The sequence below is a fragment of the Haliotis rufescens genome, unplaced genomic scaffold (assembly GCF_023055435.1).
Source record: "Haliotis rufescens isolate VD_foot unplaced genomic scaffold, xgHalRufe1.0.p SCAF_1, whole genome shotgun sequence".
Taxonomy (NCBI): domain Eukaryota; kingdom Metazoa; phylum Mollusca; class Gastropoda; order Lepetellida; family Haliotidae; genus Haliotis; species Haliotis rufescens.
Window position 1 is genome coordinate 54,847,230 of NW_025963779.1, and position 22,253 is coordinate 54,869,482.

At 40.7% G+C, this 22,253-nt stretch overlaps 1 protein-coding gene across 1 annotated transcript in view; it reads right to left on the minus strand.

The window, feature by feature from the left end:
• Positions 1-22,253, minus strand: part of LOC124131543 (KH homology domain-containing protein 4-like) — a 30,394-nt gene that overhangs the window by 3,873 nt on the left and 4,268 nt on the right. The window contains exons 3-17 of the mRNA XM_046494855.2: positions 19,128-19,223; positions 18,800-18,876; positions 18,531-18,583; positions 15,819-15,988; positions 15,415-15,501; positions 14,652-14,776; positions 14,001-14,061; positions 8,501-8,597; positions 6,161-6,256; positions 3,391-3,537; positions 2,909-3,013; positions 2,160-2,324; positions 1,444-1,745; positions 506-700; positions 144-265 (exon numbers count right to left, since the gene is read on the minus strand). Of these exons, the coding sequence (XP_046350811.1) occupies positions 144-265; positions 506-700; positions 1,444-1,745; positions 2,160-2,324; positions 2,909-3,013; positions 3,391-3,537; positions 6,161-6,256; positions 8,501-8,597; positions 14,001-14,061; positions 14,652-14,776; positions 15,415-15,501; positions 15,819-15,988; positions 18,531-18,583; positions 18,800-18,876; positions 19,128-19,223 (1,898 nt within the window). The remainder of the gene's footprint in view (positions 1-143; positions 266-505; positions 701-1,443; positions 1,746-2,159; positions 2,325-2,908; positions 3,014-3,390; positions 3,538-6,160; positions 6,257-8,500; positions 8,598-14,000; positions 14,062-14,651; positions 14,777-15,414; positions 15,502-15,818; positions 15,989-18,530; positions 18,584-18,799; positions 18,877-19,127; positions 19,224-22,253) is intronic.

Consider the following 22,253-nt stretch of genomic DNA (forward strand, 5'->3'; position numbering starts at 1 on the left):
TAGTTAATGTGTCAGCTTCATTTGGGATGAAAGCCCCAAGTGGTATGACGCAGCTGGGGATCGAACATTCGACCTTCAGCTTTCTGGGCAGAGGCGGTCGTAAAGCATCAATAAGGCGACTAGTATAAGTCTGCATATCTCACCGTCCATCATCTGAAAGTGAAGTGGGTGTGAACGCCTGTCCCAAAGGCAGTGCTGCAGACACCATTGTGGCTGGAGGGGGCGGGCCTGATGTCATCAGGTTAGTCAGGTGAGGGGGGCCATGCTGTAACAATAACAGTAGTGACATCAGTCAATCAACAAGCTTGGTAATTCGGCTTAATTTTTTTTGTAGTGACATCATAGCATATCAGCTTCATCTGGGATGAAAGCGCAGGCTGCAGCCCACTTAAATGAAATTCACAGCATTGGGTATGTGCTGGGGATGAGTATCATAAACTTAACTTTGGAAAAATCACAAGCTTGAAAACTATCAGCAACAAAGTTTACTGATGAACAAGTGTACCTGGTATCCCAGCAGGTTTTCTGGAATCTTCTCCTCCTGTTTTTCTTCTGTAAACCGGCGTTTGTGTGGTTCCTCTTTCATAGGAACACTGTATGCATAGCCTGACGTGGCCACTGTGTACGTGGCAGCCGGGGAGCTGCACATCATGGGAGAAGTCACCATGCAGTATGGCTGGCCACTGCTCACAGGGCTATACTGCAATGTCAGATTAGAAGGTGGTTTGATTCAGATAAATTAAAATTTGAGCAAAAACATTACCAGTATTATCATACAAGTATACTCATTTTGTTAGCATGGAAAATAAAAAGTAAAACACAGTATTCTATAATCTGGGGATTAAGTTCAGAATAGGACTAACATTAATAAGACTTGAGAGGGCGAATTTGGTTCAATGCTGCTTTGAACAATTACATCACAACATGTGAACTACAGATGGGATGAAAGACCAAAGTAATGCTGGTCTTAGACCCTTACCACTTTGAAGACAGCATTGAGACTTATCATCATAATGAGGCATTGTGGATTTGTAGCCACGATCTTTGGATCCATGTTAAGCTAAGGGAAGCAAAAGCATGTCGAATTGTGATATCTTAGACCACTACACATGACCCTACCAAGGATAGGTTCATAGCATGTTTGTTTGTGGCAATATTCTAGCTAAAAGACGGAATTCCAGCTACAATTGAATCTCAACCAGACAATCCAGTGATTGACATCATGAGTAGCAATCTATGCAACCAGGATACGATAACATGCATCAACCAAGACTGCAAGTCTGACAACCTGATCCCATTAGTCGTCTTTTACGATAACTGAAGACCAATTCAAGATTGGAGATTCATAGTTTAGGTGAAATGAAAGACACCATGGCAACATGACCTGTAGTAGAGCACAAAAACACTACAGTATGCTGGCAGCATCACTTTGATTGTGGTTACCTGTGTGTAGAAGGGTTGATGAGGCTGTGGCTGACCCATGGGTGGCCCTGCAGGTGGCGGCATGCCTGGAGGGGGCAGGCCAGTTTGTGTCATCAGCTGCACTCCAGGTCCTAGTGGGCCACCCCCGGGGCCAAGAGGAGCTCCGCCTGGTGCTAAGGCTGTCCCTCCCAGAGATGTAGCAACCTGTCCGGGGCCTCCAAGGGGTGTGGCCAGCTGTGGTGCAGCTACCTGCACTGTGACAGGCTGTGGTGGCTGACTTAGTATCATGTGTGTTGGCTGACCACCATTGACTGTTGCAGCTCCTGCATAACAACATGGGGACTCATGAACACCCTGTTACTAAAACATTCAATGTTTTACTGACACAAAAATAAACTCAGATAAAGTTAAACCGGTACCTAAAAATGCCACAAGCATACATACCAGTCATATCTCAGTCATCTATCAGAAAATTACAGCAGGTGAAAGAAAAAACTTGAATATTTATGAGTGTGGCATTTAACAGCAAACACCCTACACACTCTTGTGGCTTTGATCTTTGGCACAAGATAACTAAATTCTTTTAATTACTGTCAGAATCATGTACATCAAGTAAGGGATAAAGTCTCAATCTTTTCTTAAAAGTTTTTTTCATTAACACTGACACTGACCACCAACCTCAGTAAAACATATGCCAGAAATAATTTACAAGAAGCAGTGATGCTTCCTATTCCCACCTAGAAACTGGCTGTCGGTGATGGGCACATCATATGTGCTGGGTGTGGGCACAGCTGGGGCCTGGAGCATGGGTGGGGGCAGACTGGTGTTTGGGAGGAGCCCAGCGCTCACCACCGCTCCTGCCGCTTCCAACTGGGAGCTGACTGTAGTCGGGGCAGGATGTCCTGGAGGAAAGCATGTACAGGTCAATAACAACTCAACACTCACCTATACCAATCTAGTCACTGAGTTCAGTGCAATCTTGGAATGTGGTCAAAATTGGACTAGCCCATAGGAAGCTAGCCATTAATAAGTCATTAACATGTCCCTAGTCCACAAAGTATCATTATTATTGTAGTCTATAGGAAATATGTGACTTACAACTGTCATAATGCTACTAATCACTTTGCGGGGCCCTGTTCTAGTCATTGATCTACTGGTATGACTTTACTGCAGATCCAGTTTGGTTTAAAGATATTTACTTGTGTTGGATAGTGATCACATAGACAAGCTATCAAGGTCTTCCATTAGGGACCATCCTCAATCCAAATTTGATGAAAAAGATATTTTGTTGACACAATGAGTGAGTACGGTTTTACACCGCTTTTGCAATATTCCAGCAATATCACAGCGGGGGGCACCAGAAATGGGCTTCACACATTGTACCCATGTCGGGAATCAAACCCGGCACAATGAGAGCAACTTCAAATATAGACACAACACCATTGGATATTGTCAACTGCATACAGACATGCAAGAAAGATCTTACCGGCTACCATTGTTGTGGCAGAAACAGGCATTGATGTAACAACCGGTACAGGAGCCAGGGATGTTGGCAACACTAAGGCAGGACCACCAGATGACACTGTCAAACCTTTAAAAAATTATATGAATTTGGTTAATGTGTTCACTGTCATGTTGGCATGTCGTGAAATGGGATAAAAAAACTTTTAAAAATTCCATTCCACCCATTACCCTTGTTGCATAGAAAGACGGTTTATATCAACAAACTTTCAAATTTCATTTATACAGACAAAGTAACTGGGCTTAAAACCTTATAACTTAAGAAATTATTTCTGCTGCATCAAACACGATAAAATTGATAAGCAGTAATCCAGCAGTCTACAGAGCTGCTTTAATTAGAGGCAATTACTGAAATTTGAAACCTCTGATCAACCAATTGAATCTATGTTTTCCAAAATCATGATAAACTTGTTCTTCAGCAGATTTGTCCACAAATGAATAGTTTACCTGGAGCTGGCGTGATGAGAGCACTGGGTGTGAGGTTGGTGAGGGTGGAGTTGAGTGACGCTCCTGACATCACCACTGATGTTGGGGTGGACACAGGAATCATATGAGGGGCCATCATCCCCGGGTGGTGTCCAATCTGTTGCACTCCTACAGGCAACACACAACCATGTATGCACACAGACAAATCTATACTTGTACCCTTTATGTGGCAAATGACTCTTTCAAACTGACTGCATATGTGGCATCATTTGTTTTGATTGAGTTATGCTACAACAAATTCTCTGTAAGTGCAGTATTGGAATTTCAGGTCAGATTAATTAATAACTCAAAGGTAAAAAATAAATCAAATGTTTTCAAGAAAAGATCCTGAAAATTTCATGCAGGTGAGCAGGTTTTCTTGTTCTTTGTTTATAAACATGTTTTGGGGGGGATGTTTATATAATGATGCTACCACATACTGATCACATATCACATTTCAGAATTGGGGTAAAGATGAATCCAAAAGGCTTTATAAAGATTTTGAATTGATTGAAATAAACTAATTTACATGCTGCATTGTAGTCTACACGTTCCTTCACAAAAGTTTAGGTCTGTTTATTTAGTTCTCAGTAAAGTCACATGACCAGTTACTTTTGTCTCCAAGTACACATGACAACAATAATCAAGTTTGCACTAACTACACATTCACAGGAGTGAGGGTGAGTGAGTGAGTGAGTTATGTTTAACGCCGCTTTTAACAGTATTCCAGTTATATCACAGCTTGTCAGCTTAATGTGGGAGGAAATCCCGAAGTGATGCAGGTCTCAGACGTTTGCCACTTCGATGAAACCCACGAGCAAGGGTATGGTGCTGACAAACATAGAAACATAATCGGCGCGAACCGGGATTCAAACACACAATCATAGGTTTCTGGCGTACCCAACGGACGCAATTCTGCACAGAAGACTTCCACAGGAAGTAGGCTGGGTCAATAGACATGTCATAATATACATATATTACGAAATACAATACAAATCTAGATACAAGAAGGGCACAAGCTGTTTAATATAAACTAAAATATGTGTTGACTTAGAGGTCAAGTCGTTTGGCAGCAATTATCAAACATGAGGTGAGGTGAGGTGAGGTGAGGTGAAATTGGGTTTAACGTCGCGTCCAAGATTATTGCACTTATATAGCGACGTGCATACACGTGTGTGTGTGTGTGTGCGTGCGTGCGTGCGTGCGTGCGTGCGTGCGTGTGTGTTTGTGTGGCTGCTTGTTCTAGTTCGGACTGATGCCGATTTATAGTGCTAGCACACTGAGATACCATGCCGCAGTTTAACATGAATACCCCACTCAGACACAGTATACTGACTCCGAGCCGACCAGTCCTTGTTTTAGCCCCTTAATGCCGAGCGCCAGACAGGGTAACAAGTACCATCTTTTAACGTCTTTTGGTATGACTCGGCCGGGGGTCGAACCCGCTCTCTGGGCGGACGCTTTACCACTAGACCACGGAGGCGGTCTTTATCAAACATGAATAAATGATGGCAAAATTTGAACAGCCAAACACTGATGTAACATATCATCTTACATTATCCACATTGTTAAAAATAACCGAGATGTAAAAGTATCACTTCACAGGCACCATTGTATTGTTTACGTCATCTGGACGGAATTGATGATGTCATTCGAATCGTATTGTGACGTAAGGTATGAATGACGTCTCACTAGGAACCACATCATAGCTGAAGATTGTTGATTGTGAGACGGGGGGCGTGATCACGATTTTTTTTAGATGGGAGCTCAAAAGGATAATGAAATAGTGGGTAATAAAGAAATTATTACACTCCCATGTGTGTCATACTGATTTACTGAACTCATGTATTACCCTAGCTCAGGAAATACAAGAATTCTGAAACCCGTTTTGTAAAATCAGTACGACACCCATGCTCGTCTAATAATCTTTATTTATGGATACAACGACCTATGAGACAATGGTCTCATCAAGTGAGTGAGTTGGGTTTAATGCTGCTTGGAACAGCATGCCAGTTATATCATGGCATGTCAACTTGATGTGGAAAAAAGCCCGAGTTGATACAGGTCTCAGACATTTCCACTTTGGTGAAACTCATGACCTTGGGTATGGTGCTGACAAACCTCGCAACATAATTGGGGTGACCCATTACCCACAATGATAGGTTTCTGGCATGCCCAATGGTCACAACACTCCACAGTGAATAGCGACGCCTTAGACAACTGAGCCACCCCAGTGGTAGAAATTGGTACTAGTCCTATAGTCCTTGACAAACTGACCAATAGTTAAGGTATCATAAGGACCAGCAGAAATTTGCCCTTTTTGCTATATGTTATCATTAACACAATGAAAACCGTCAGTTTCTACCCCTGCACCCACGTCCCCGGTCACATCAAGACTTCACATATCATGATACGTGGACGTATCATACAACCTAACAGGCGGAGTACATGATTTTGGTTGGTTGGTTGGTTTGTTGTTTAACACCACACTCAGCAATATTCCAGCTAAATGACGGCGGTCTGTAAATAATCGAGTCTGGACCAGACAATCCAGTGATTGACATCATGAGCATCGATCAACGCAATTGGGATCAATGACATGCATCAAATAAGTCAGCGAGTCTGACCACCTGTTCCCGTTAGTCGCCTTTTACGACAAGCATAGTCACCTTTTACAGCAAGCATGGGTTGCTGAAGACCTATTCTACCCCGGAATCTTCACGGGTCGGAGTACATGAGGCTGTTGACCTACCTGGTGCAGCCACCTGAGCAAGAGGCTGTTGTTGCAGGTGAGAGAAGGTAGTGATGCCAGGCTGGTGAGTAAACAGGGTGTTCCCGGGCAGTGAGGCTGCAAGAAGGATACATCCAAGTCAGACAGATCACCTAAATTACAACCTGACACATAAAAACACCAAGCATACTTGGACTTTCCCTGACACTCCCTTAGAAAACCATCACAGTCAAATATACTAACATCATTTTCGATTATTTTTTTGGTTCCAAATGAAATGATTAAGCTCAATACGGAAGAACCTTGAGCTAGTTATTACTGTAAAATGTTTTCAGACAAGCTGAGCTGAAGCTTTGTACTTGTGGAAAAATTATGCTGTTACAAATCAGTTAAAAACCCATGGAAACGGAAAAATCCTCTGACATACTGCAATGCTACTAAATTCTTGAGATAATGATGTATTCAACAGACCAATTTTATCATTCTAAGAAAAGATAACAAAGGATGTGATAGGGAAATAAAATTTCATATCAAAATTATTATTTCACCTTCCAACAAGCACTGATAATGCAACCTCAGATTTTGTGACACATTATGATAATTACCTTATTTTCTGTATTAGACATCTACTTCATCAATGACTATCACGTGTCTCGTACCACAAAGCAATCTTAGCACAATAGCTGTCTTAACTCCCATACTGTAACACCGAGTTACAGCAGTTATAGCACTACTATCCAGTTAGTGGCACGAGATCGTGATCATTCACACCCTATCTCAAAATAGCTCAAAACAACTACAGATATAAGTATGCTTAATGTTTCACAACAACAACAACAACAAACAGTTTCTAAAACAAAACTGGATCCATGAACAAGCCTTCTTCATATTTGTTTCTGAAAACAAATAGTCCATTATCCCCCTCAAAAGAAAGAGATAGAAGAGAATTCATAAAAAAACACTGAAATCAAGAAGAAACATCCACCTTCCGAATCTGGAAAGGTAAAATGAAAGGCTTATATCAAAGGTTAAGCTCTGAAAAACATTTTCCAAATATTTTTTGTTATTAAATACAATACTGGTTCTTTTCCAAAGCAAGGCCTTATTCTATCAGAGAACTGCAACTCAAAATACACCTTTAACAGGTGTTACATGTATTTAAGGGCTGAAACTTCAAAATAAAACCAAATATGTAATCTGAAACAGAATCAGATCTCTTATTAACATAGCCAACAACACAAGGTTTAAGCAGCTGACAGAGAGGCAAGACAAGATATTAGAGTACAAACTGCTCCTCTGCATCTGAAACAAATACAAACATACATCAAAGTGTACCATTGTCATAAGCTGGAACAGTTAATGACTGTCGACTCGTTTGTAGAGTTCAAGAGTTGCTTGCCTCTGAACATCTGCACCAGTCTGTTTTCTCTTGGAGGATTGTATCAGCGGTAGAGCAAACCTTACGCTAAACCACCTTCTTTACCTCCATCAGTAAGTGGATTAAATCAGCCTTGCTTCTTCCAGACTGAGGACAAAGGATTCTTTCCATCCCGACACTGTCACAGGTGTGTATATATAAATACAAATACTGCTATCCATGAAGCTTTTGATAGGAATCAGCTGAAGAAAAATCCAGGAAGATTAACTCTCCAATCACATTACAGCAACTTGGATGTGTCAAACCTTTTGAAACAAAATTGAGTATAAATGAAAGAATTAATGCTCAATAATACGTCTGAAAGTAATCCTTGACAAAGAATATCAATTTTCATAGCATAAAATTATTGTCTAATTTGAAAAAGATACAGGTACAAATCAGAAAGTCTTGTTTTATCCACAGAATTCTTTGCAGCAATTGCATAAAAGATTAAATAAAAAAAGACAGCATTTCCTTCAAGAACACCACCTACAATTAGACAAAAGAAACGGAAATCAACAAACGAAAGGAGGACAGCCAGATGTCCGTGTTATTCTCCCGAAGAATCATGTCAAATGGTCATCCAACACCAACCTCATTGTCTAAAATACAGCAAAAGGACTTTGATGTTTTATGAAATTTATATGTAGGCAGTAATATTATTTTGACTTGTATCTCAAAACGAATTTTGCAATTATAATCCAATATTTGTCATATGGAGATACGATGAATGACCACTCCATCACAAGTCCAAATGCTATGACTGAAAACATCTAAAGTCCACAATAACTTCACACCAGGTTCAGAAATAAACAAAGCACTACAGAAATACCAGCACTGGGTACACCTGTGAACTGTCTCCACCTTGACCACTTCTAGCACTGCAGTAGGTTCCTGATAAAACAATGCGTCAGAAGTGTAGGTTTAACTTATTGCAGACTTACTCTGCTGTATGCCAGCAAACAAGGCGGCTGTTCCTGGATTAACTTGGGGGGGCATCGCAGCTAGAGCTTGTTGAAAAGAGGCATACTCCTGCTGCACCTAGAATAAACATGTACCAACATGGTTAGCACTGGGAACGACCGGTCCCAAACATCAATACCTTCTGTTCACAGACATACTACTTTCAATGAATATCAAAAACAAATCTAGCCAGCAAGTATGTCTTCTTTACAAATCTGACAACAGGTTCTAACGTCTGCAGAAAATGTTTGCTCAGGATGATCTTGATCTGTGGAAAAACCAAGAGTTACCTCCCTTTGACTATGACAATGGCTTTGATTGTTCATGTTATCTTGATCTGAGTTAAACCCAAACTGAAAGAATACAAATTACATAAATTGTCAATTCCAGATTGATACTTCTGTTGTGCAAATTCTGAACAAGAATATATAAGTTAACTAAATATTACATGAAACAAATAAAAACGTCTCTTGCTGGCTAGATGCGTTCACAGCTGTGTAGGGAGTACTCACATTCTACACACACAATGACATACACTTTAACTAGTGGTGGGATCGGAACCTAAGTCTGGTAAACTGTACCTTGAGTTGATACTCATTTGATATGCATGCCATATGCAATATTGTCTATACAAACTTGATTTATTATGAGTGAGTGAGTGAGTTAAAGTTTAACGTCACATCGACAATATTTCAGACATATCGTTACAAGTGAGTGAGTGAGTGAGTGAGAGAGAGTAGGTGAGAGAGAATTTATGGCCGCTTTGAACAGCATTCCAGTGATATCATTGCCTGTCAGCTTTATGTGGGAGGAAAGCTCAAAGTGAAACAGGTCTCAGCTGTTTAGCACTTTGGTGAAGCCCACGAGCATGGGTATGGTGCTGACAAACCTTGAAACATAATCGGGATGATCCAGGATTCGAACACGCGACCCAGGTTTCTAGGTGACAAAGTACGATCAAAACACCTACAAATTTTCTGTTTCTTGGAACCCATGTTTTTCAGTTGTGCAGGAACAAGTTTAGATTCCAGAATCCCTTGAAACTGTAAATATTCACTCAATTATTGAGCAACTCTTGACTTCTTAACTTTTGTTGGACTTGCTGCTTCAATAACAGATTTATTTGTTTGTTTCATGTCACACTCAGCAATATTTCAGCTATATGACAGCGGTCTGTAATACTCAAATCTGGACCAATCTAGTGACATCAAACCAAGTCAGCGAGCCTGACCACCTGATCCTGTTAGTTGCCTCTTACGACATGCATGGGTTGCTGAAGACCAATTCTTACCCGGATCTTCCCGGGTGCATTAACACCGGTGAGAGATCCTGCTGGGTAAATGGCAGCTCATGAAACAAGTAGAGGCCATAACTCTCTATGGTACAAATCAGTTTGGAAAAGTATAGTCAACCAGTGGAACTGGGATTCGAACCCACAATCATAGGTTTCTGGCCTGCCAAAGGGACGCAACTCTGCACAGCGAATCACAGTGCCTTAGACGACAGGGCCACCCGTGCCCCCAGAAAGTTATTTAATTACTATGATGAATACACCTGGATTAGAGCATAGTTTAGTTATAATTTTAAAACCAAAACAAGACAGTTGGGCAGGTGACCCATAAATATTGCATGCCCATTTTCAAAGTTACCAGCCCACATTCAGACAATATTGAATTTAGATGTATCCTCGCGGTCCTGTGTTTCGAGCCACTATGAATCATTTCTGATTATGTATGTTAATATTAATCTCAATGCACTAAAATTAAGACTAGATTGACCAATGAAAGCGTAGTTACTTCCTTTCATCCACTGTTAATAATGGATCGCCGAAGACAGTATGAGGAATATCGCAAAAAGAGAGAGACAAATTGCGTCTTGATTCAGTTGAATTAATGCAAAGAATTACTTGAGAATCTACGAGGAATACTGAATACGTAATTAGTATTGAATTATCTGCCAGACAGTCAGGCAGGTAGAGGAAAATTTCATGCAGCCCGACAGAGAAGCCACCAGCCACGGGCAGGCAGACAGGCAGTTATTTCTGATACTGAATTACAGATATCATGAACAAGTAAAAGGTTCTGGCAATGTGTTTCGATAAAACTTTAATACCAGATATTTCACACATTTGGATTTTGGTGAAAAATATAATCACAAAATGATTAACCCAAAACCGTGATGGCTGGATGAGGAATAACATGGAAACATTTTTACTAAAACCTGTGAAAACATGCCATTAGTGATGTGACCAACTGCATACTAGATACCTGCCAAATACAAACACAATATTGAAATAAATGCTTCTTTATCATATGGAAACCAAATTATCCATATATTTGCGAAAAGCCTTTGAAGCCTTTCATCCATGCAAACTTTCAGCTTTAATGCTATAATAAGAGTAAACCCAAAACGCCAACGCCAGAGAACAGTCTTGATTACCTGCCAAAACAGACTGACTCAGACAAACTCAGACTCTGTAAAAAAATCTGAAACAATTTCCTTCTACAAAACTCTAGTAATACCGGTGCCAAGCTGAAACAATAGAGTTTAGAAGTGCAGGTGGGTTAGTTGTCTCACAGGTAAACTTTCAAATCCTTTAAACTCTTCATCTCTTTATCACCATGACAACAGTGCTTAAAGTATCACATCTCGTACAGTAACATAAGAAATTGGTGTAGTGAATCAATGGAGATCTGCAAGTATCTGCTCTGGAATGGGTTTTGATGGCATATACAAGCACAACAGTAATCAGGACAAAGGCAATGAATCATCCTATTTTCTGACATGATATCTGGTTTGGTAAGTCTGACAAGATCCCACCACTACACAGCATAAGTAATCAACTAATGAGTGGGCACCACACACACAAACATACTCAGGGCACCACACACACATACTCAGGGCGAGACACACACACTCAGGGCACCACACACACACACACACACACACACACACACACACACACACACACACACACACACACACACACACACACACACACACACACACACACACACACACACACATATTAGGACACCAGACAAACATACTTAACAAGAGGATGCTGCTTACAGTAACAACAGTAATTTGTTTCTGACTGAACTCACTCACAATATCATCACAACAGTACCACAAGTACTGCTGCTGTATATTGGCTTTAATTGGCCTCAGACATGGTGTCAGGAGTCAACACACTCCACCCCGCCCACATGTTACCACACTAGGGTGTTCTCAAGCACCTGCCATCCCCTACTCCCTGAGGATCGAAAATTGCTACTCTAGAACTAGTGTGATTGTTTTTAGTCACAATTATCAAAAAGAAACTTTTCAAAGATCAATATACATAAGATGTCTTTGAGGATTTTGTTAACACACTTAAGTTTTGATTACTTTAATAATTTTGGGGAGTTTATGTTGTACCAAAATATGTTTAAGTCCAGATAAGGTATGGTAAAATGTTTGCACAAATATTCTGAAAGTATTAGAAATATATGAAAATCCATTACAAACACTGCTGTAAACTAAAGGAGGCACTAAAACTGCTTATCTTAACTAACTGTAACACAGAGTAGGTGTCCATGCATCTCATAATCATTGTGTGGGTGTGCTGATGGCAACAAGTGTTGTAAAAGATTATTCACATTTTCAGCATACCTCCACTAATAATAAGCATTCATCTGAATCTCACAGACTCACTTTCATCGTTCTTCATTTATGAAAATAATTCATAATTACACACACAAAAATACTAGAGCAACAAAAACTGATTCCTACCACACTGTTGTCATGTGTGGAATGCATCTTAGCATACTAATATATAGTCAACCCTGAACTCGATCCAGTGACACTATCTATAGTGTGCAAGAAGTTATCTCCCTTACAATCTCTAACAATCTTGTAAATAGTCCTTGACAATGCATTACCTAGTTTGAAACAATCTATTATCTAGTCCCAAACAATTTATTACCTAACAATCTTGTATCCAGTCCCTAACAGAACATTATCTTATCCCAAACAATCCATTATCTTATCCTTAACAATACACTATTCAGCCCCTAACAATACACTATTCAGCCCCTAACAATCCATTATCTAGCCCCTAGAAATCCATTATCTAGCCCCTAACAATCAATAATCTAGCCCCTAACAATCCATAATCCAGTCCCTAACAATCCATTATCCAGTCCCTAACAATCCATTATCTAGTCCCTAACAATCCATTATCATGTCCCTAACAATCCATTATCATGTCCCTAACAATCCATTATCATGTCCCTAACAATCCATTATCATGTCCCTAACAATCTATTAAACATAGGAAATGGTGAACATCAGTTTGGCATCTCACTTATAATTAGAAATCATCATTTGTTTTTAAAATTAAAGGTACCTCAGCTATATACCTATGCTGTATCATCCCCTGTATCATATCAGCTGCGAGATTTCTGAATCTTATGTCTAAGGAGCCTAGAAGATTGAGTATGGTTCATGCTGATATGGTTTCACACTTTGTTCCAATGTGGCAAATTGAACGCAGGACTTTGACAGTACAAGCAAATGCTTTTACCAGAAAACTACCCACTTTCCCTGGTGCTTAAAATAGAAAACAAAAGATAGAAATAATGATTGAATACAGCTTGCACTTGAAAGATAATACTGAATATTAAGCTTTAGAGAACTGAAAGTGATGTTCGTATCATGGACACTGAAAAATGTCTTGGTGATGTGTGTCAAAGTTTGCTAAAAAAAGAGTCCAAGGAAAGAAGTACAAAATATCTTCAAGATAACTTCCTCCATTTTTATATTAAATATATTCAATGGTAAATAAATGAAATAAAACATCTAAAATTAATAAAAACTGAGACAGAAAGAAGAACTCAACCCGTACATTTCTTTCATTCATTACAGCTGTGAACAAATAAACAAGACAATAACTAATCAGGTCATGTACAGACACATGTTCTTTATGGAAAACATCATTTTCCCCTTTCTCATAGTGGATACGTTTGATGTCTCGAATATCTGTGAACTGACAGAAATAGGTTTTGTTTTTATGAGTCTTTTTTGTCTCAATACAAAAAAAATGACCAGCCAAAAGGACAAAAAGGTGTAGTTTTTCAACATCAGCTCACATATAGTTGTCATGAACTTCTTTAAGACCAACCCTAGCTGGAAAAAAACTTTAGTTAGTAAAGAAAAGGTTAAGTTAATATGTCCTACATACATGATATATGAAGCCAATATGTTCAAAAAACTTGAGCCAAAGTTTTATGGCATCTTCCCAAAAGCTTTATTTAGATTATCATATGAAACATGCTTTTGTCTTCATTGAATACATGAATTGAAATTACAGTATAAGAGTTTCATTAGAGATTATTCATCCACGATACATCATCACCCTCTTCAAAAATGTAAACAAGTTGATGAGATAAATCGTATCAGTGTCAAATGAAAAACCATGGACATGAAAAAGGTACTTACTGTTTGAATGAGATTTTCTGCCAGTTGTTTAGCTTGTTGAAGTCCCACCATTAATGTGTGTCTGGAAAACACAACACACCATGAACATTGTCATTAATCAAAGATGATTTATCTAGGATTTCAAACAAAGTACCCTTGGCAGGTAAATTAAGAAACAAATAATCATTTTGTTCAAATTTGAGACTTGTTTACAAAATCCTATTTCCCCAAACTGAGTGTTCTGACACTGCATTCAATGCAATCACAAGCTGGTCCTGTTATCGTAATCAATGAAAGAAAAATCCCCTCTACAAATACATAACATTAGTAGAATATTATGAGTTGGGAAATTCCTAATTTGTGAATCTTTAGTGACATTTGTTGCAGATTTGGGGCCGAATATCGGCCTCAAAGCAGGTCAAGATAAATCCCTTGACAAACATCCACAGACCAGTCAGCTTTGAAAAAGAGCGGTTTGGGGTATTGGATGTATCCAGACAGGTCAAAAAGTTGCTATTACAGGCAACATTCCATGCCGTTGGGGTAAGACATGCATGTCTGACCATTGGATCCATTACAAGCTTAGGTTGCTGGGGACCCATTCTCAGCTGAGGATCCTCTTGGAATTACACATTCAGTTGTGACAATATCAAACATTGGGCAGCAACTTACTGTATATGTACATGCATTGGTTCAAAGACTTCTCGCTCTCTGGCCGGGTCTAGAAAACATGAGCCCTTCCCTCTAAGCGTGACCTTCGCTCCTGTCTCATTCATGATGTGTTGTAAAAAGGAGCCCTGAGAAATGGAAAAATGTCTTTGATTGCTATTACCTTTTAAAGCTGATCTAACTCCCTGTTCTACTGACAGTTCATTTGTGTAATACAATGAGAGGAAGTGATCTAACTAGGATCTCCTCATTCTTGATAATACCTTGAACAATATCTTCAGTTGATAAGCCTCCATTTATATGGTAACACATTTGTATAAAATTTATCAGCTGATTACGTAAAAGTGCATTATTCCATGCTATATCAATGTTGGTCTTTCATGAACATCAGCAGGAAAAGTGGCCTGTAAGTGTTGACAGCAGATAAAATATATATTCTATTATAAAACCAAGTATGGTCCCATGAATATTACTCCATTTTGTGTGTAGCCACATCACTGGGTTAGAAGCTAATTTTACTAGTTAACAAATGTGATCTGTTAACTCATGGAAACGTTTTAGTCCACACAAGGAAGTGACAATTGTCATTCCTGAATTTTACCAGTGTTCTTTTGTTAATTTCAACCCAGTATAATAAAATCACAAGGAACAGGGCCCCATTTCATTAAGCAGACTGTGCTCTAGTACTGCCGTAAGTCTATGTTAAATACATAGTGGGAGTTACAACAATGAAGCACTACTATCGCTTTGTGAATAGTCTACTCACACCAACTCCCAGGATCTTGTTCTTCACATCAAAAGATGGGGGAGCATGTTCAAGGCCAATATACAGCTTTTCCTGGATCACAGTTACCTGCAAGAAACACTGCATTTGTACCCACAGCACAATGAATACCAACAAGTTGTCATCATTTTTCAAGTCTACACTATGCGATTTTGTTATTAATTTGAATTCGAATTGACTTTGTTAATAAGCTATTACATGGATAGACCTAAGATGCATTTATGCAGGATTGCTGCATTATTTTCAAAACTGATAATCCAAAAATAAATGTCAGATACTGTGACCACATGATCTCCATTATACAACACTGAAAATCCTGTGGTACTGGGAGCCTATTCCACCCTTCAATGCCCTCTGGTCTAACTTGACGATATGAAGTTGTCTACCTGTGGTCCAGGTGGCTGAGGTCCAATAGACATGAGTGGGGGTGGCTGATGCATTGGTACCCCTTGGCGGGGTCCAGGCAGATTCATCGGGGGTCGCACAGCTGGTGAGAACCGAGAACCTCTCTGCTTCATTCCATTCTGGATGATTTCATTTATTCTCTTTACAGCCACTGTAGGAAGAAACAATGTCCAACTAGGTGATTACTTAAATACTGGAATAAATAATGTATCACCTATGGAAACATACATTTACAGTTCAGGAAGATTTTGTGATTCCGTTCTTCATTTGGGAAATTTAAACTAGTAAAATCGAGATATTATTTTTTATTTGTATACTTATCCTGCATTTACTGCCTGTTTTGACAAAAAGAAGAGCTGTGTGAGGTCTTGCTGAAGAAGAAGTTGTTCCAACTGGTTGTGTGGCTAATCCCATCACACAGCCGAACATGACCATGGAAGTGATGACATCGCATATCATCACACTACTGCTAGATCGTAACATTTGAAGACATGTTGGGGAGGCAGCTCTGTGATAGGTGTCTCACTTTAGATGTAGCAATGCAGGATAAGTATACAAATATAAAAAATATCTAGATTTTACAAGAGTTTTTTTTAACTTATCCTGCATTACTCCTTAATGCATCTTTATCGGATGGTACAGCGGAGCATAACTTCAGATGCGGTCCTCAGTGACACTCTGTCTAGTAAACTCGCTTGGTGTTGGATGTGGTAAGCTGCTGTGCAGATGGATGGGTAGGTTGGCCCACCCAGATATGCAAGACTTCTGAGGTCAACGAACCAACTTCTTGCTGGTCACCAAGGCACGATAACAATGAGAGTGAGGATCTTGGTTGCCCTGATATTCTGCATCACCCTGTGGTGGAAAAGAGTACACTCTTACCCCTTCCCATGGATGCTGAATGCATCCACTGCCCAAGTCTGCAGTTCTGGGATCGGGGAGACAGGAGGTGCGATCTAGTAGTTCTGGCAAGTGGCAACCACCCGGATTGTGTGTGGGTTGTTGGCCCTGGGAGGATCCAATCCAGCCATCTCATAAGCCTGTAGAATGAGAGCACGAAACCACAAGGAGATCGGCTAACTTCTGTCTGCGATGTCATCCCGGGTGCGTGCCATGTCTCCCACCTCCAAAGCATGGATAGGGAAATCGTCCTCCCTCAAACAAGGAACCTTAAATGCCAACTATAAAGATTATATAGCAAATTCTTCATCCAATGCTATGACCAGATCCATCAGCCAATGGAGGTAGGACCAATAGTGGCTCGTCGTTTATCCACCCCTGCTGGAACATGGACTGCAGCATCTGCAACCAGGTGGGGTTCATATAGGGAGCCCGGAGGAGCTGTTGTGGTGCCAACTGGAAGAGCGGGGAACTAGAAGCGCTGAGAGAGCCGGTGCTAGCAGTGCCGAGCACCGATCGTACAATCGCTGCTCAGGAATGCTGGTGCCAATGACAGAAGCACGCTTGCAAGAAGGCCTATCTCTGGGTCGTTGGCGCCATAGGTGGTCTCAGACAGGCGTAGTCGTCAGTGTGATCAATGGCGTCTGGAGTACTGACGTCTCTGGAGTAAACACCAGCACCTGTACAGGTGAGGTGTTTGCCTGTCGACTCAGATAGAAGAGAAGCAGGGGAGGCCGATCTTAGAGGGGTAGACGCTGGTAGGGGCTTCCAGACTGGAGAAGATGAGTAGCTGTGGTTAGTGGAGATGTAGCAGTCTCAGAAGAGTAAGTTATATTCTTTTTTTGCTTGTCAACAAGCTGGTTGTGAACGGCACTTCTGAGTGACTCTCAGGTACTTGGAGGGTCAGGGGTCATGGTCCCAGCCAGTCTTGTAACCATGGCACTGAGTACAATGGGACATAAATCTGCAATGACACAGAAGGTGTCATCCCAATGTGTTCCCACCATGATCAGCGTTAGAAATTGGCACTAGTCCTGTAGTTCTTGCCAAACTGTCAAACAGTTAAGGTATCATAAGGACTAGTAGAAATTTGCCATTATCTAGGGTTTTGCTATATGTTATCATTATAAGGACTAGTGGACTAAAACAAATAGTTTCTATCGCGGATGATTGTGTGTGTGATATTCTAAATCCCATAACACAGAGGTTAAAGAATAAGTTTACGTTAAGAAAAGTTAATAAAACACTTTAATAACCATAGGGAAGCATAGGTACAACAATGTATAAGAAGTAACAAGCAACGCAAAGAATACAAAATGCATGACACGAAAAACCTGACCACAAAGTGAATTCAAAATGGCTCTTTGGAACAATACGCCTGATACTTACAATGACAAAAATCCACCATCAAGCTTTAGATATTAATGCAATCACAATAATAGTAGGTTATTCATGAAGTCACAAACCATATGAAGGATATAAATCACAAAAAACAAATGGTGTTGAATAACACTCAAAGGATGTCAATAGATTGTAGCTTGACAACTCAAACAGGACTGTTCAGTCTGTGTGACAGCAATAATGTGATGGTCTGTGATGTCATCATTACCGTGGTCACGTGGTGTTGTGTGATGGGATTAGCCACACAACTAGTTGGAACATTTTCTTCAGCTGGACCTCACACAGCTTCTGTCAGTCTATAAATCATTCTGTTTAAATGAATCTATTATATATTTCCTTTGCTTTGCGAAATGACTTGCATGATACAATCAAAGTGTTATGAGTTTACTTACAATCTACAGCTTCTTGGTTTGGACCCTGGACACAAAGATACAACGCTCTCTCCCTGCAATAACACAAACATACTTTCAGTGTTATGGTATCAAAACATAGAATAATACTAACAAATCATTAAAAATGTTTAAAGCTGAACTGTAAAAATAAAATGTTTGGAAATTGTACACAAATACAGTAATAGTAATCTCTGGCCGATGAATGATGAAACATCAAGTTATAAATATCACAAAGATGAGCAGTTCTCAAAAGTGCAGCTGCAGCATACCCTGGATTTCTTAGGCGTTCATCCATGGTCATGTATCGACCCCTCGTAGAGACAGCGGATCCACTCATCTTAGATATCTGTCAACAGAAAAGGAATTCTTTAATATACTTTATATCTTCACAATAGAAATGAAACCATATTTTGGAGATCTTAATACTTATAATATGTCACTAGGGCCCTGTTCCACAAAGTTATCTTATTTCAAAGATGTTTATAACTTCCATGTTTTAACAAAGACTTGGCAGTCGAAGCACTAAGATTACTTTGATTAATGGGCCTAAGTTCTTTCCTCCCTGTCAACAACATTTAAGATATTTGTGACTATTACCTCCTCTTGTGTTGATCCTCTTGTAAGCATATTCCTGCATCCAATTGGTACATCATTAATGTCAACCTCGGCAATTACCAAGTTTGAAGAACTACTCTGCAAACAGAAACACTTGCTTAAGATTCACATACATAACTATTCCATCATGATACATTGTTTAAACATTTATCAATATCTGATATATTTTATAGTTCATACTTTTCCTGCATTCCCTTCTGTTTCCTTCGCAAACATGACTGGAAGTGTCATCCCTTGAGAAAAATCCTGTTCCTGAACATAGTTGAAACTGCTTGAACAAACTCATCCTGCCCTCCCCACACCAGTCAACATAAACGTCACTCTTCTTGTTGAGAAAACAGCAACATCCACTGAAGATACGAGCAGGGAGGCAGCGCCAGCGCAGTGGGCCAAATCCCGATGTAATGCAGGATAAGTATTTAAAATAAAATATATCAGATATCGATAAATTTTTACTTAATCCTGCATTACATACCGGTATTGCATTTTATTTGACGGGAGGAGGTGGGCATACCTTCAGTGTAGACTGGTTATCCAAGCCCCCGTGTGGGTAGGTGTAGTAACATCAGGCGACATTCTTTGCACACCAACAGCGATTGCAACCTGCACACAGGTGGAGACAGGAGCAGGACCCACAAGTGCTGGGTATACTCATCGTAAGTCACTGTAGTCGAGTCGAGTAGACCAAGAGAGGTTTAAATTTACCGTACTTCCATGCTTGACTGACAAAAATGAATATGTTGGATAGACGCATCATGAATGCCAAAACCCCTGTGTCCTCTCGACACTCCTCCAAGAGGGGGAACCTCAGGTGGTAGTATCTGTGTTCCACTATCTGTGTCTTTTTGGGATGTCGATTTGCTGTGCAACCACCAGTGGTCAAAAAACTATGGACAGCCTCAACGTCTTCAACAACTATGTTGTGTAGATAATGGCTGGCAAACACAGAGTTCAATCTCCAAAAATATCCCTCCATTTAGGCTGTGACTGTACAGTTGCAAATGGAGAGCCATCATTGACAGCAACACTGACGAACGGAAGGCATCCTGATGTAGCATCCACTCCGTCAGGGACAGCTTGCTACCAGGACGTTCCTGCACCCTGGAGTGTGCCTGAGCCTGACCTCCAATTGGATGGTGTCGGGAAGGTGAAACAGGCGAAAGGTTTGGGCCAGCAGCCTGCCCGAATGAGTGGAATCCTGCTACTGCATGTACCACAGAACTGTCTGAGTTGTCAGTGGCAATCAGCTACGAAGTAGATGCCACCAGTGTTTTATGATGTGCCACATTTTTTGTTCGTCTGACTACAGCCTGCGGACAGTCTGGTCATGAAGATGTGCCCACCCACCCACCCACTTTCCAGTCGCACAGACGGAGAAATCTGTATCTTGATCTACCTGTCTTGGGTTACCTAATGGAGACCTAAGTCTGTGCAAAAGAGGCGCCCTATAAACGTCAGGGAATAAGTGGGAACAACTTCATTCAGTTGGTAAGCCACCCCAGTTGCAAATTACAAGAGTAGCTTCCAAGTGAAATTCCGATGGCACAGAACGATGCGAACGTCTAGATGGTGTTGCAGCATGACATAGGCATTGAAGTTGATGCCCCGATTGTGGAGAACGCTGACAATCAGTTTTAAGATCTTCATAAATAACCATGGGACCATAGAAATTCCAAATGGGAATACTACTCATTGGAAAGGAAGTCCTTGGTGATAAAAACAAAGATACCTCCTGTTGCACAGATGTATTGGCACATGAATATTGGCATCTTGAAGATCAATGCTGATCAAGAAATCTCCAGGATCGATCATGGTCCGGAGGAGCGACAAAGATGTCATCCAAGAACCTTTGGAGGAAGTGACGATTGTTGGCATTCTTGTTGTGAATCGACTCTAATTCCAAAGTGCCCTTCTTAGGGACATAATATATGGGGGGAGTAATGCTCTTGTGACATTGTTCAATGAAGTTCTTTCTTAGCGTGTTTGTCTGGAAGAACGTCGATGTTCTCCTCAAACTGGCAAACGTACATCCCCTCTGGTGTGGTCGGCGACATCATGAAGTTCAGCAACAAAGTGGAGTCTGTATCCATGTCTGATAGTATTTCTGACTTACTCATCTCCGAGAAGGCACTAATTCTGCCAAAAGTGTTAGGAGTCTCCCACATACTTGTGTCGGGTAGACCAGGACGACTCGAGATGGGAGCTCCCAATCATGTAGGTCCTGTCCATCACTGTTGACCCCTACAGACTGTCAGACTGAGGGTCTCAACATAATTTGCCCCTGCCTCTGCCTGAACTAGAAGCGCTGGCACCGCAGGGATGAAAACCACCATGTCTAGCGCGACGGACAGATTTTGTTTCTGTTTGTTGTTTAACGCTGCACTCAACAATATTCCAGCTATATGACGGCGGTCTGTAAATAATCGAGTCTGGACCAGACAATCCAGTGATTGACATCATGAGTATCGATCCACTCAATTGGGAATCGATGACAGGCATCAACCAAGTCAGGGAGCCTGACCACCTGATAGCGTTAGTCGCCTTTTACAAGCATAGCCGCCTTTTACGGCAAGCATGGGTTGCTGAAGACTGACGGACAGAGGGCCGAGTTGGTTGACAAGAGGCAGGTCCTCTGGCCATGTGACACTCTATCGCCTACAGTGTACGTGGAGTAGTTTGTGACTGTGACTAGGTTGTGACCTCTTTGGAGTGCCATGTCCATTAAATAAAGTAGGCGCCATTCCAACTGTCTCACTAGATGTTTGGTAGATTTGGCAACCAAGGATGAGGCTGACAACATTCCCTGCCTCTGCAGTAATATAGTAGACATCAAGGCTTGAACAGCGAGGGTCGGAAGATCTGATAGATGAAATAAATGGTCGAACATCAAGGCGATTTGTCAGGCGTAGTATGAAGGAGATGCGTTGGGAGCCTCTCATCAGACAAGGAGCGTCTGTCAGTTGAGTAAAGCTGCGGCCCTGAACGCCTGACCTGCATTGTCCTGACTGTAGTTCAAAACGTGGTATCTTCACTAATTCCTCTGTCACAACTGACCCCTCAGCCTAACTGGCATTACCATGACAACATTGAAGAAGAACATATACATAG